General features: G+C 36.6%; 1 protein-coding gene across 8 annotated transcripts in view; it reads left to right on the top strand.

Moving 5' to 3' along the window:
• The window catches only part of Ih (hyperpolarization activated cyclic nucleotide gated potassium channel Ih), a 236678-nt gene that overhangs the window by 199420 nt on the left and 20312 nt on the right, over positions 1-16946 (top strand). For 4 of the 8 annotated variants that reach the window (XM_069128326.1, XM_069128327.1, XM_069128330.1 and 1 more), the window contains 2 exons: positions 5890-5964; positions 11244-11351. The exons of 2 other annotated variants lie outside the window; for them this stretch is intronic. In XM_069128326.1, coding sequence (XP_068984427.1) covers positions 5890-5964; positions 11244-11351 — 183 coding nt within the window. The remainder of the gene's footprint in view (positions 1-5889; positions 5965-11243; positions 11352-16946) is intronic. 2 more of the 8 variants (XM_069128329.1, XM_069128331.1) reach the window with 1 other exon arrangement.

Here is a 16946-nt window from a genome sequence, read left to right on the forward strand (position 1 = left end):
CCGGCCAGATCGTGTCTCGTTAGCGATAGGTAAGTAGTTTCTCTCTTCGAGCGGAATTCCTCCTCTGGCTCGATCTTCCATGATCCACGCGTATGTATGTGTATGTGCATTAAAGCAATATACTCTCGATCATTCGTACGCGAATTATTTTTATACGACTGTCCCGAGCATCTGGCCACGAGAGAGAGAGAATCGTGTTCCCAAGCCAGACGCGCACGATGGAAATTCGGATCGTTTCCTCTGTGAATTTTAAAATGGGTCGAGGAAGCGTTCTCTCCAATTCGTTCGATCGGATCTTGGCGTAACACGCCACTATTATGTTGCTCAGTAAGTTCTGTCTTCCTTTTTTTCTTTTTTTTTTTTTTTCTCTCTTCTGCAACTCATCTGCATGAAACACGCGAATAATCTTGTCGTAACTGAGAAATTACATTATAAGATATATACACATATTTTGAAGTTATGCTCAATACACTTTTATATATGAAAACTCTATTACGGCAGAGTTTATTCGTACTATAAACCACGTATTAACACATTACGTACAAGTAACAGTATCATAACAAGCAGTACACTGAGAAAACTAACTGAAGAGACTAATGCGATTCCACGAGACAGGACACTTTGTAGCTGCGACCAAGAAGAAAACGAAACTTTCATATTGATCAGAAATCATTGAGAAAGCACTCGTTCGTTCATTAGACAAGGCAAAACTATGCAATGTTTCGTACGTGGTACGTAATGGGTTAAGTCAAAACGGGGAAAACGTAAAGATGATGAAATATATCGTGGAATGTGTCAGCGAGAGGATATACATGGAGGATGTGTCGAAGGATCTAGCCGAGGACCTGCTCGAACATAACTGTCACACTTTTTACCCTTTTATATATTTTCCTTCTCTTCCTTTTTTATATACAGTAATTCACGAAAGTATTTGGACACCTATCATAGGAAATTTTTGTAAATATATTACGTGTATTATACAAAACTTTTTTCTTATAATGATACGCGACTGTTATGGTTATAGTGGTAGAATTTGGAATCTGAGAATGTATAATGTATATAGAAATTATAAGACATATAAATTAGTATATAGCATGAACAGTTGCCTTATAATTAGTGTTAAAAGTGATGCCATTAAATACGGAAACTTATTGATAGATCGAATGTTGTGGCTGTTTAAATCATTCAAATAATTTTGCAACCATAACGAAGTGTATTTCTGCAATAAATATTACGTAGCTGCTATGTACATTTTCAGATTTCTTTCAAACTTTACCAATGTGATCATCTCGTGTGTCATAAAAAAGTTTCTGCAAAAACATTCGTAATATGTTCGAAAAAAGTTTCTACAAGTATTGAACACTTAGCATAGAATACTTGTGTGTCTGTATCATGCGTGTTATGAAAACATTTTGAAATTTCATTAGCACTGTAATGAGACACGAATATTATGATTACATTAATCAAATCTAAGAATGTACATATATGTATAGAAATTACAAGATATTTGTTGCAGGCATATATTCGATAAAAAATTAGTAATGTTCATTAATATAACGAATAATCGTCTATTTAAATACTTTTATGGTCTCTGCAAAATGAATTGTACTAAACAACTTATAATTTCTATATATATATTCATATTTCTTTTAGACTTTATCACACAGATATAGTTATTCTATAGGGTCTCATTACAGTGCTAATGAAATTTCAAAATGTTTCATATAACATATAATATATTCATAAAAGGTGTGTACAAGTGTTCGAATATTTTTGTGAGCCACTGTATAAAGGACACGTCTCGGTATTTATATTCACGTATGATTTTTTAAGAGTCCTTTCTGTGTCAGTTTGATTGTATCTTGCCTTTAGCGTGAGCCGTGGCGCAACGAACAGACCAACGAATCAATCAGGCTTTCCGTCCAATCTCGAAAGAGCAACCTTTTTTCTAATCACCGTAATTATACTCTGAATGTTACTTGCGCTTGTGTTTGAGAACGTCTTGTTGCCTCCCTCTGTGCTTTTGTTTTATCTATCCCTAATCTTTTTTCCGTTCTGTTCGACGAGAGCCAGAATTCGTCGAGGCGAGCTTGCGTCGCGTGGTTCAATCATCGCTCCAATCACCGTCGGTCTCAGAAGACCCTAATCTTGTTAGTTCAAACAGAATGTTCAGGTTAGGAAAATTGTGTCGCAATCGAAATGCCGATGATATCACGGTGATTTTCTCGTGTTTGATGTCTTTTTCTCTCTTTCTTTTTTTCTTTCGAATCGTCGTGATTCCGATGTTAAAAGGATTCATGTGCTTTTAATCTTGCCTAAGGGAGATTTTGAAATAGTTCAAGGTACGTGGATTGTAATAAATCTTGGATTCTAAATTTTCGATATTATCATTATGTATATTGAGTTTTGTATAATTTCAATGTTGTATATGAAAGATTCTATTATTTAAAAATTCTAAATCCCTGAAGAATCCTAAAGTTCTAGAAGTCTTAGAATTCTAAAAAGGGATACTAAAATCCAAGAAAACCTAAAATTCTAAAAAAACTTGTGACATCAAAAAAGAATGTTTCAAAATCTTTAAATAACAAAACAGTCTAGATTCTACAGGCATTTGTACAGTCTGGAGTCGAAATGTTAACATAAATAGAGTGTGTCATAATTCGTGACGCAAATGCATTCTATTCTAAATAAATCGAAATGATAAAATAACCTTTCCTCGTATTTGTTATATCTAAAATACAAATATAGTAGCAATTTATAACGAAAACAATTACATAAAATGACAGACATAAATGTCAGAGTACGCGATTGAATTTCAAAGTTATATTTCTGGGAAACGAAGCTCCATGCAACAAAAGATTATTCTTCAATTTCAATTTATTTCGAGCCATGGAATCTACCGTACTCGCTTTATGCCACGAATTCTCTGTGAATTCTATATAAATCTCTCTTTCGTTAAATTTTAATTTACTTTTCAAATATTTATTTTAGATTTTGTTTAAGTATATAATATTGAAAAAATTAAAAGTACACGAAACCTCTAACATCTTTAAACTTCGTAACGAAAAATTATTTGAGATTGATTGCCCGGATCATCCGTTATAAGATTCGATGAAGGATCAAACCGAGATCAGTTTTGAGTTAGAAAATCGAGGAAATAAGGGACCGGTAATTTCCTTAATTGACGTCCTTCGTACTATCACGGTATTAAAATCGGATATTCATCGACCATCTCAGCTCATCTCACAACTTCGGTTTTAACGAGCACGATTATAAGGAACGCAGGAAATTGCTGACTGCGGTTGCTACTATCGGTGATCAAATCATCTTGATATTCAAAAAAGACGTGAATAATTGAAACACCAATCTCATCATTAGTCATCATCTGCATCGTTCGACGATATTGGACACCTGTAGTAAACCTAATTCTTGTTGTTTCAATAAGAAAAAGCTTCTTTAGATTTGTTTTCTATTTCGATTGAAATTATCTTCAAGTAATTTACATAAAATAATAAAATAATTTAATCGTGTGTGAGAAGTTCGTGTTCCAAAAGAATTGATTGAAAATTGCAGAATTTTCGTTATTTCCTACGATATGAAACAAGTTGCGGAATAGTCAATACATAAATTGTCGAAACATGCATATTATTTCTATTCTATTGAATTCCATTCTGCGATTTAAAAGTTAGAAATTGCAGGATATACAAGTATTCCAGAATCTTCATGAATTGTAAAAATTTGTGAATTGCAAATTGTCGAGTATCTAAAACAGTTCTACAGATGTCCTGAACCATAGATTGATATCATTGGATCGTAGATAACCACAACATTGCATTTTAAATGAAATTTTTGGATCAGATTTACATTTATAAATTTGATTTAGATCACGTTCAACTTTATAATATTTAATTTGAATTCTATATCTTATTGTATAAAATACAGAGCGAAAATTAAGAAGAAATGTTGCAAAGTTAAGTAACTTAACTCAAATTATTATGAATGGTATACGATCCAACGATACCATTTTTACCATCGTTAAATAAAATATTATCATTAACAAATTATATAATACATTATACACATTATTACTGATAATATTAACTATCATTGATTATCGTTTCATCAAAAGATCCATATACCATCGTCTAAAATTTCTAGAATAATATTCGAAAACGTTGACCCATTTTCGTTTCTGTTAGTTCGCCGAAAATGCAAGCGTTCCGCGAAAACGTCGGATTGTTCTGACACGTCGTTTCTCTGAAGATCATGCGATTTCGCGGAGGTAGACCCGCAGAGCGGAAAATGTTCCGGAGAAAGCCGATCACCAGACCGTTTCCACGAAAGATTCTTCCGTGTATCTTGGTCATGCAGCAGCATTTGTGGATTAGCTAAAAATAGCACGTGTAATGATACACTGCACACTTGGGCGTACTTAAAACTGATTTATAACAACGCTCCAGTTCAGTTACCCTAGGGATTAACTTCAGATTTAGACCCTAGACTCTGATTCGCGGCAAATGGTCCAGCCACGATGGATTCACGGTCGTACGGGTGTTACTCGATCCTCCGAAGTTTGATTTATTAGTTTGAAAGCGAATATACGATGAATGGAATGAATGAAATCCATCGAATATAGGTTTTTTATTGACTGTAGTTTTGAAATGCGAATTCATAGTCGAACTTGACTTCTAATTTAACGAGGAGGTTTACCATAATTTCTTCTTTTTTTTTTCGTTCTAGTAGTTCTTAGAATATTGTGTGGAGAATAGGATTTTTATACGCTTTTGTACTTTTAATTTCTCTGTTACAACTTGTCAATTTTATTCATCGTAACATTCGGAATCATATTTACAAATGAATATTCCAAGTCTCGTTAAAAATTAAAAACTACGTATTTCAAATTATATCGAAACAATTTTTTAATTCTAGATTATGATATCGTGTTACAATATATACATATTATGATCGATTGTTGTCAACCGATTACAAATTGTAAACCAAATGTTGAACGTTTTAGAATTTCTTCGGGTCTGGGCTATCAGATCAAATCGTCGCAATATTTTGTTTATTAATACCATGAACAAGAATCAACGAGGATTATCTACCTGGGCCATAAACTCTGTTATTCCGTAGTCTACACTATTTGATTATACTTATTTTATTACTGACTGTATCATCACACAATCAGTTAGTGCCAGTCTTGAGTATCTCGGGACTAATACGAGACTAGACTACTAGAACGAGTCAAATATTACAAATTTTCTATTATTATTATAATCCCTAGAACTCTGCAGTTATAATTAATTAATTATCAAATAAACTATCATCATTTATGAAACAAACAATCAATTGTTTCATGTTTAAAGAGCCAAAAACCATACAGTCTTCTATATTCCAATGAGTGATATAAGAAGTAATCTTCTCTTTTACAACCTCAAACTTATAATTAGCTACTATCTGATATATTTTTGTCAGAAGAAACTTATAAATTTATCCTCCGCGTTCTTGAAACAAGCGTTAGATAAATAAAACGAGAAACAAAAAATGAAAAAAAGGAGTATAATTAAAGGCAATTTGTCCTTTATAGTACAATTGGTCTTGGATAATTTTTCTAATTTTCGGTACAGTCTAGTCTTGAAAGTGCCGGGACCAATTCCAGACTGGACCATCACTACCGTGAAAAATCTACGAACTGTACACACGAAAACCAACGAAAGAAACAAAAAATAATCTCTGCACAGCGAGGGACCTCGCGAACTCTTCCCAACACATCCAAGACACGCAGAACAACACTTCAAAAAAAAAAAAAAGAAAAACAACTAAAAAAAATATTTAAAAAATCCAAGTAGTAGGCGTATTGCGAGAACACGTTTCCGAATGGGTTTGCAGATCCCCCTTTATCAACAGCCGGAGAGGCACTACGAGCGTCGGGCGACACCGCCCCAACCAGACCGAACCAGCAAGGTGTGCCTGCCTAGTAACCCCGAAACCAAGGCCAAATGCCCTTTCTTGATTCAAGCGTTCGTTAACTTAAAACTTAATGTTTCTACGTATAAATATAAATACATATATACATATATATATATATACGTTAGATCATTATTAATATTATCTACTTATATATACATATATATATATAGTAAATTTTTGTTACGGTTACTGATTATCGTTACGATGTTTATTATGACCGTTTTTTACGATTGATTGATTATTCGTTGTCGTTTGGTTTGGAAGTTCCTATATATTATCATAGAGAGAACGTGCATAGTCTTGCCGTGTGATCTTCATTTTTTATTTTTCTTTTTTTTTCTTCATTTGTTCTGTTCAGTCTCAGTATCGAAGGATACTGTTTTGATACACCATACACCACGCCTTAATGATACATACGTACATACATATACAGAGTTATACACAAGCATATATATATATATATATATATACAGAGTTTTAGATCCCGATTTTCTAAAAGAAAGCGAAGCCGATCAAGAGCTTTCTTACGCAGCGTGGCTGTATCGTGATCGATTTCTTATTTATTTTTATCCTTTAGTTTCTGTTTTTTTTTTTTCATTTATCTTGTACATGTATATTTCGTTTTTTGGTTTGTTTCCTTGTTTTTTTTAGTTTCGTTTCTTAGAGATCGATGTTGTTGCACGATGACATAGAGGTGTGAGATGACGAATGAAATATTATAGAGGATAGAGAAATTTCGTTCTGTTCGTTTCTGTGTCTGTGTCTTGCATCGTGACAGATTACTTGACATGCGCCCGATGTTTCATAGTACATACGAATTTAATTAAACCGTCGAGAGCGAAGTGTCTCGTTCTGTGGATCGTTCGAAAACGTGGTAGAAAGCGTCGAGAGGCAAACTTGAGAGAATCTCCGAGTCAGAGATATCAACCTTAGACATTGAAGAAGCCTCTATTCCCGTTTCAATTTTCGTGAAACAAGCTCTTGATCCGGCTAGCACATAGTCCCGTAGTCCCGACAATACTAAGTGTCACATGGATCATGTAGAATCCCAAATTGACAGTCGAATTAAATTTTAAAAACAACGAACACGAATCCAGACACAAAGTATCCATGTTACACTGACTAGCTCGATCCTTGTGAAAGTTCTTAGGAACGATTTGGTATGACATGTTGTCATGTATATTTTTTTCTGCCGAATTTTGTTGGAAAAATCCCTTCAACCGTTAGGTACTAACGTGCGTTTCGTTTTTAATATATAGTCATTGAGTCGTGTCGAATACTGGGCATCTCAACAAGCAATTTCAATGTTTCTCGATACGATCTCGATGGTATTGGTTCTTCATTTTGGATCGTCATCGTGTCTCTGTGTTCCAATTGCATAACTTTTCAAACTGAAGTGACTATATAACGAGGTGCGCATGTATATCGACCATGTGGATCGATAGTCGTTAATGTTTGTTTCATATGGAGAACGAGTTCTGCATATAGAGAGAAAGTGAAACAGAAAACGAGAGTATGCATGTAATTGTTCCTATTTCGTGATGTATCATGAAGCTAACGATGGTGATAGCTGAACCAAGCACGCAGTAGACACGATGATAATTAAGAATCAAGAATTCTCTTCGACTTTAAAAAAACGAAAATTTTTTTCTTCGATAACGAACGAGTTACGTATGAAAAGCTAAGTAAAAAGAGAAAAGAAAGGACGATGGAATGAAAAGAAAAGAAAAGAAAAGAGAAAAATTTCGATCCATTCTCGAACAAAAGACTCAGGATAATAGGGAAATACTGTCTGAGGTATTCGACACGACACGCTATCCATATGGCTGCTCTACAGACGAGAAAGTTGGTTGGATTGACCGTAGGTCTGCCTGTGAGTGTTAGGTGTATATTAACCCTATTTGCCCGACATTTTTTTGGCGATGTGCCCGTGTTCAGTGTGCTCCTACGTTTTATTCTTCCATTCAGCCCTATATATCATCCCTATGTCATCCCAAGAACCACTCGATCTACGCCATTTGGTACGGAGACGAATTTTTCTCTGATCCAGTTGCGTCTCGTTCCCACATTTGCGTTTTGCTTGCTGTTCTATGTCGTTTAAATGCCTGATTTTTTCAGAGTTTAGACGTTTCTAAACGTATTTTGTTCTCCTTGATTCCTTCGTCGTCCACTTTCGTCTCCCTTGTCGCGTTGTTTCAGTTTCATTGGCATTTTTGTTCGCTGTTGTCTCCGCCTGTACAAGTAGGAAAAGGCAACGATAGACAAACGCGTCGATGAATCAATGTTTCCATCATAGATTAGTAGAAATTTTACTCTGGTCGTTATATCATACTTCTTTTAGTCTGGACGAAGAAGCAGCATGCGGGCGTACTCGACGATCGATCTCCTCGGCTGTGGTCTGTATATTTGAACAAACAGTTGCACTCCGATACTCGAAACAGTTGTCCCGACCTATCTGTTGTTTTTCTCGCTTGGCAAAGTGTATTTATCGATGTATCGTTCGTTTGTTCTTTATTTCCATGGTTGCTCCTCCCGTTGTTTTACGAAGTTCTGCCTGTTTCGTGAGAATGCAGTAAGTAGATGACAGAGATCGTTCGTTGTTCAACCGAACACGATAGAATAGCACCGATTCTCGTCTTTTCTTGCGCGTATCGTCGTGTCGACCTCGTCATCGCGAAAAAGAACCAGAAGAAGCAATCTTGAAGAGTCTCGTTTTCAACACTGAAGACTCGAATCTTACAAATCCACAGAAGGATACGAGGAGACATCTATTTGCATTTATAAGCAAACGGAAAATTTTACTTTAAAAGATATTTGAGAAAATGTTTTAATTTATTATTCGAGGATATTTAAATAATATTCTGTGTTAAATAAATTGAAATTCGAAGAAATCTTGATTTACATCCAAATTTTTCGACGACCACGCGTTAGTGTCAGTTTAAATTCAATTTCCAAGTGGTGATCAGTAACGTGGTACGCCGGTTTTCCAGCTACTCAAAAACCCTGATCGAAATTGGATCTTAGAGAACGATTAATCATAGCTGTCGCAGAGGAGTGATAAATTGCGAGAGATTCGCGCAAGTCTGTTTTCGTTCGTTGATTTCCACTCCGTCCAGACACAACCAGACGGAGGAACACGATGACCGTTGTTTCTGTAATTTTCTGCACCCTTTCGAACGAGGGTTTTAATCCGTCCGCTCAGCCGCTGCGGTTAATAGGGGCGAAGAAACGAGAACAGATCTCGTCGGACTCTAATAAATCATTCGATCGGTATCGTTCTTTGTTCCTGTGTTTCTTTCATTTAATCGTATTCTGTGATGGTTCTATTTTATTGCTCGATGTTTTTCGTTTGTCACAGTATTACTCGTGGAATATCATCAACAGTCACTTTGGTAATACAAATGGAGGCACAAAGAAAGTTCTGAACTGTATGTACAAGGAAATAAATCTGTACAGAGTCTAACTGGTTGTGAAACGATATTTCTTAATTTATACGCTGGTAACTGATTTTCGTTTATTATGCACAAATGTCTGGCAATGAGACGCGGGATCCAACCGAATTATTTTATGGATCGAGTAATAGAAAAATCCAGAAATTTGTGCTAATAAAAAATTTGAACAAATGTCAACCAATTCTGTTCGACACCTTTTAATTATTGCGATGAATCTTATTGTCCTTCTACCTTTTACTCGATCCTTTCGCTCCTTTTAACAAGAGATACCAATATTCGTACACTTTTTTATTTTCTCAAGCAAAATTCAGCAAACATATTGCCTTCTGTCGAAACGTCTTTGAACTTTATCGATGAAAAAAATCTACGATCGATAATGTCATCGAGGAAAGAAAAACCGAAAATCGTCAGATTTCCTCGCTTCGTCACGAGAGCTCCTCACTGATTGAAGTAACTCTCCAATTTTGTACAACGTTGCTACTAACCTGCTAAACGAAGGCAAAAGAAGTAAAAAAAGAAATAACAATCGATCTCTCGAGCCTTTTATTACGAGCTTTGACAAGAAACTGCGGCTTCACGCTTGGCGCGACTGCTGCAACGAAAGCTTTGATATTAACGAATGGCTTCTTGACTCTTACTTCTCTTTAACTCACAAACTCATTAACTCTCTCTTTTTATTAATTATTATATATTTATTCCTATTCTTATTATTACCATTCTTATTATTATTATTTCCATTATTATTATTAATTACTATTATTATGTGCTGTTTACGGTCAATCTGTTCATCATTTGTTCTCCACGTCGTAATTTTGATCCACACTATTGCGTCAATCCATCATCTCGTCTTGCACTCCAAGTCTGATATGATACCACCGATCACAAGAAACAAAAAATGAGAAGAAAAAATATAGTGTATAAGAAAAGAACACATATAGACGAACGAACGAATGAACACGAAACACCCATGTTTTAACTACAACACGATTTTTTATTTATCTTCTTTCCCTTTTCTAATCGACGATATCGTACGTCTACGTACGACTACACAGTGTTCGAGAAGAGGATGGACGATCGGACACATATTCACCCCTCGATCGATCGATCGATTCATTCATTCACGAATGGACACAAATACTTTTCGACGATGATTCGTACACGTAACGAACGATCAACTAACAATGAGAAAACCTGTCGTTGATATACTGGCGTACTTAAGTTTACACGATTAAGCGTAGTCCTGCTATGAATAAACTTGGAGAAAATGAAAGATCGCGCGTTGTTCTCGTGGATCGATGTATCGATCACGATCTATGCTGACAAGTGCATAGATACGCACGAATCATAATTGAAATAAGCGAATGACGAGTGGATCTCGATGTTACATTTTTTAGGAACAGCGTCGTTCTACTTGTGTCTTCCACCTTCCTCCTTTTCTCGACGGAAAGCGTTTCTTTCACGGAATACGTTTTGCTCGATGAGAGAACAAAAAGAAAGAACGAAACGAACGAAACCGACAGTGTGCAAAGGAAATAAAGAAAGGCAAGAAGAAAAGAAGGAAAAGGAAAGGAAAGGAAAGAAAGAAAGAAAACAAAAGGAAAGAAAGAAAAAAAGAAAGAAGAAAGAACAAGGAACTCGAATACCTAAACCGATCTTACTCCTTCTATTTTCTGTTCCCTCTCTTTTTCTCTTGTTCCTCTTACTATCTTGTCTATTTCTATATTTTCTGTCTTTCTCTACCTCTTTATTACGAATCTTCTTGATAACCTGGCCCTTTTCTTACTATACGTCTTGCTATGTCCCGCTTTCTTTTGTTTCTAGATATTGCAGAACCTACAAAAAAAACGCACTGAGCGGAGGGGGCGCCTAAGTTCTGACAATATGAGTAAAAAGAAGTCCGGTTTCAGCAAAAGCGACCTTATTTTTAAGGTAACCCGCCCTAACGAATGCGCGAGCTCTCGTCCGCTCGAGGTTCGCGATCGTGTTCGTCGAACCCGCCTCGAGACCACCTTGGGTCCCGTTTTCACGAGACTCGAGCGAACCACGCCGACTCTGTCCGCCCTGTGTTCTTCTCGCAAAACCAAAATGCCAAGAAATAAAGGAATTTCTAGCGAGGAATATCCTTAAATAAATATATTACGATAAATATCTCGTTTCGTAAATATTTGATGAAACAGGGAATCGGATGAGTTTATAAAAGGTACATATAGCCAGTTCCCATGAAAACGAACTGGATAATTCACGGTTAATTTGTCAGGCGAATAAGTAAACGGAATGAGAGGGCATGAACAGAGGAGAAAAAGGAGAGTCAGCAGTATGTCGTTCGATCGATGTCTCGCGAAGAACAGGAAGAGCGATCACGAGGAGGCTGGACGCAGGAGCTGTACGCTGATTGGCTCGTTGGTTTATTACAAACATTCGCTTCTACTATCCGCCGCATTATACATTACATATTACCCGCAGCAATAGGCTATGCTTCTTATACATTCACCATCGGCACCCGCCTAGCGATGAGAAAGTACCAAAGTGTATTTTTATTCCTGAAAATATATATATATATATATATATATATATATATATCCTGCATATATATATATATATATATACATAGATACATACATACAATATATTGTATGTGACATTACTATATATGTATATGTACTTTGGAGAAATTTCATCGACCAAACCCAAGTTGTGAAAAACAAAAAAGTAATATAGAAGAAATATATATATATAGATAACGAGAAAAATATGTAAAAAAAGTCTATTCTCGAGGTAGTCAGAGCTGATTTTCTCTCTGACTCGTTTTCGAGACGATCCGTCATCTCGTTGTCGAAGTTGGCGAGTTATTCGTTCCCATGCGCGAAATCAATGAAAAGAGAAACAATAGAAAAAAAAATGAAATAGGAATCGTAAATAAAATACTCGACTATCGTAAAGAAGCAGACGTCTCCACGTCTAGATGCAATCGTCTACTCGTGGATCCTTCCTCTCTCTTTCTCTCGACCATCTCTTTGTCTCATCCACTTGATTTTTGTCGTGTTTTAATATATATATTTCCTTCTACTTGTCCGCTTTTCCATCCTTCGCGATTTTTCACAGAGAAAAAAGAAACCGAAAGTATTTGTCTTATTTCTTTCCGCCTGGATAGAAATAATTTATCTGTCTCTATTTCTCTCTGCTCTCGCGATCTCCTTCCTATCCAGCAAACGACCCAATCGTCACACGGCATGTGTGTTCCATTAGGACTTTCTCAACGCTTCCCAGACGACCCTCTAGTTCCATGGAACGATTGATCCGACGAGCCGGAAGAACAGATGGCCGCACTCTTTGCTACGATACCAAAAGCCACTGTCCACGCACTGTCTCTTGAAACGCTTTTTTTATCGCTAGACGGTGTGCACGATCCTTTGGAAACAAACGCACGTTGATTGGGCGTCCCTTCTCTGTCGCTTTGTTGCAAATCGCACACTGTTGTCCGCTGTTAGCGATGGGCGGTCGACTCTCTGCCCCGGGTTTTCGCGAGACTCTCCCTTGCTCGAATTGCTTTCAATGTTTTCGGGGACGTTGGGGATCCGGGGGATACGGTGAAAGTCTCTAAACGGGGTCACGAAAAATTCCGAAGAGTTTTAAGGAACCGTAAGACTTTCGTTTACTATGGAATTTTTCACTCATTTTATGTTAGGTTTAAAACTGATCGAAATATTAATTAACGATATCTCTTCAAAAATCCTGCAAAATTAGCAAAAACGTAACTGTGGTGATTGGTTATAGTTACAGAGTTCGACGAATTTGGAGAAAACGTAGATGATAAAGAAAGTAGTGGTAGCAGTAGAAGGTAGAAGGAAAGATCGTCATCTTTTGCTTGGAGTAAGCTAACGTTGTATTTAAGTGTACCGAATTCATGTTGTATCTTCACCATGTAATTAGCACTTTCTTTTCAGATGTATTGAAACGTGTGGTTAATAAGTAGGTAACATTAACACAAATATTCAAATATAAGTATTTAAAGAAAAATTTAAAAATCGATATTTCTCTTTGTGAATGTAAATACATTCGAACTGAGAATTAATTAATAATTGTTTCAGCAAATCACGTTCTGCCACAGTGATTAATAAATAAATAACATTGGAACAAATATTCTTTGCAACTGTATTACAATTAGAAAATTGATATTTGTCTTAATGAATCTAAATAACGCTCAAACTGAGAACTAATTAAAAATTCTTTCAGTAAATCGCATTTTATCATAATGATCAACAACTAGATACCGTTAAGAGAAATATTCTTTGTAACTTTATGATAATCAACTACGAAACTTCATATTTGTCTTAATGAATCCAAACAGTACGCAGACGGAGAACTAATTAAGAATTCTTTCAGTAAATCACGTTGTACCGTGAACTAATCAGTTTTGTACTTTCTGTAAGTATCTTTCTATTCTAACTTAAGTATCTCACAAATGAAAACTAGAAAAATCAGAAATTATCTCTTTCGTATCTATAAGTATCTCTTCGTAGGACAAGCCATATTAAGCGGTGTTTAATTTGTAATTTGAAATTAAAAGCCATTCTAAGAACACGGCTAACGTCTTTGAAGGCTCTTGTCTAAACTTTTCATAGACTAGAAGCGTTCGAAGCGATTTGACACTCGCAATTACGCGTTCAATAGCGATTCGAGAACGTGTCAAGCCGATCGTCACAGCTAATCGACTTGAGAATCTACCCCCGGAGAGAACCACCCACCCCCGGTATCCCCCGCCTCCCAGCATTTATACGAGGCGCATCGCTGCTCTTTTTTTCTAGATGACTAACGAAAACGGAAATGAAACGAACCAGAAAAAGGAAAGGGGATAACAATTAGGGCGCATTGTATGAGAGTAGAGAGCTCGCTACCCCTGCCGCTGCTCTGCGAACCGACCTTCGCCATTTTTCGCCTCCTCTCTCTGTTTCCCACACACCCCCTTCAGCCTCTGTTGCTTCTCAGCCAAGAAAAAAGAATATATGTGCACCCCTTTGTGATACTGGCTGGCTATCTGTTTTGTGGCTGCAAGCAGGCGCAAAGAAATAGAAAAGATCATAGTGAAAAGAACATATAGAAAAAATTAAAAAAACAATATAGAAAAAAATGCAGAAAAAAAAAAGAAACGGTAGCGAGAGGAAGAGGTGGCTTGCTTCTCGTTGCTTAGAGCCTGGCTTCTTTGCCGCTTCATGATTATTTGACTTGGCAGCTGGCGTTTCTTTTACGTTCTCTGTCTCTCGCTCTGTTCCTGTCTATCCCCTTCTGTCTATCACTTTTTCGTTTTGTTTCATTTCTTTTTTGCTTTTCCGTTTCGCGCATCTTTTTTCTTTCTTTTTGCTTTTGTTTTGGTCCGTCAGTTTATCACGTCCCTTTATTCTTTCCCTTTTTTTCTTCTTTTTGGCTTTTTGTTTCAATCGGTTCTGCTTTTGTCATTTTGTCTCCCTCGAATTTTTGGTTTCGTTCTTTCGTTCTTACCGGTGTGTCCATCGCGATATAGCCGTCTGAACGTCTTGGAGAACGTTCAGCCCCGATTGATGATCGGTCGTCCTCCTCGATTACCCCATCGTCTCAGTGCCTCAGTTTTATTTTTGTTCCCTCGTTCGTTTGTTCGACCCTTGTCCCTCGATTCTTTTTCCATTTTTTCTTTCTCCTCGTCCTTTCTTTCGGTTTGTTCAGTTGTCGTTGCGTTGTTTCTTTTTTGTGTCATTCCTTGGTTTCTGTGTACTTTAAATTTTGTTGATTAGTAACGCTGTTGCCACACCTGTACGCGGCGCGCGCGCGCGTCCACCAGCACGCCACTTTCGACATGATCGAGGCGCGCCCTGTATCAAACACGCGCACGCGTCGCGTACTTGTACAATATACAATAACCGCCATATCGTTACTTGTACTTTTGACCATTGATGACCATTTAGCTGTTCATTTATTACCGTGAAGAGTTGTGTTACGACAAACGCTTTCGTCTTTTTTAAATGGACTTGTGACTGTCTCTTGTAGAACAGAAGGTTGGATGTTCAGTTTTAATTCAATGTATATGTATATGTATATCGTTCCTTTGTTCGTTTGTGTCTCGTTATCTTTTTCCTTTTTTTCTTTTGTTTTCTGAATGATTCAAACCATGCGTATGCATATCCACTATGCGCGCGCTCCCATGCGTGAATAGTATATACGTGTAAATAATTACACGCGCATTATTATACACACGTGTGTATATCTCACGTTGTGTAACACAACAAAATGCAACGAATAAACTAAAGAAAAATAAAAAAGAAGAAGAAGAAAAAAAGCGACAAATCGCGATATTCTCTGCTCGTGTGCCGTTGTGTGTCCACGTGTCTACGTCCACGTGTCTCTATGTCGTGTGTAGCGCGCGCGCGCGTGTGCGCGTATGTGTACCGCATGAACCATATATGATGTTTGTTAGTTTGTTCCTTTGTTTCGTTTGTTTTAATGCCAGGTAATGTATTAAAACTAGTTGTGGTCTAGCAGTAAGTTTTTTCATCGCCCTGTTTTTTTTTTACCCGTACTTTGTCCAGTAGGCGCAGAGAACAATACACTGTGACTTATCACAGCCATCATGTATAACATATCACGATAATAATAACGACACGCGCTGTTTCCATTCTATCAGCCGTTAGTTAACCGGATTCTGTACGCTTGTATGTCGAGATCGAATGACGATTTCTGAATTCCTTCGGAGTTCGGGGATTACAACGAAGCATTACGGAACATTACGCGCGTCATGATGGTATACACGCGTTGTACCGTTGCTTCTTGCCATATCGAACAATCGGACGGACGACAAGCGAAACCGAAGTTTCGGCGTTCCTTTGATCAACCAAACGTTACCGGACACGATTCCCATCGCCATTCGATTTCGTGTTCGATGATACACGCACTGTGATTGCCCGATATTCAGACAACCGCGGTTTTGATTTAATAGAGGTATTCGTTGCTGTTCTGTCGTCTCGTTATTGAGACCTATGTAGGCATTGACACACGCTATCTGTGAAATCAACGGTTGTCTCGCAACGAAATTATGCTATGACCATCCCAAAGAAAACGTAATTTTATGGTTTCTATACTAATTCTATTACAGTGTTTTAATGGTTTGGCATTGATAAAAGATTTCAAATTGGTCAGTTCTGTTTGTTTATTATAAGGAAGTTTTGTTACGTACATTACTACAATATGTATTATGATTCGTAGAAAGAAATATTCATTTCCATCGATTATAAAATCCTATTAAAAAGGTTACATATTAAAATGTAGCACTGCTTCTTTCACGTGACATTATAAGTATTTTGAACAGAAAAATAAGTATTTTTAGTATATAGGTATTAAATTAGTGAAATACCATATTATATTTTTTATGTAATATTGTGAATGATTTGAATTGAAAGATATGAATTGTATTATCTCGAAAAGAAGAACAAAAGAAGAACGCTGCAAATTAATCTAATGTAGAAAAATATAAATGTAAGTAAATGATACCATTTTCTA

The sequence above is a fragment of the Bombus flavifrons genome, chromosome 15 (genome assembly GCF_040668555.2).
Source record: "Bombus flavifrons isolate JBK064 chromosome 15, iyBomFlav1_principal, whole genome shotgun sequence".
NCBI lineage: Eukaryota > Metazoa > Arthropoda > Insecta > Hymenoptera > Apidae > Bombus > Bombus flavifrons.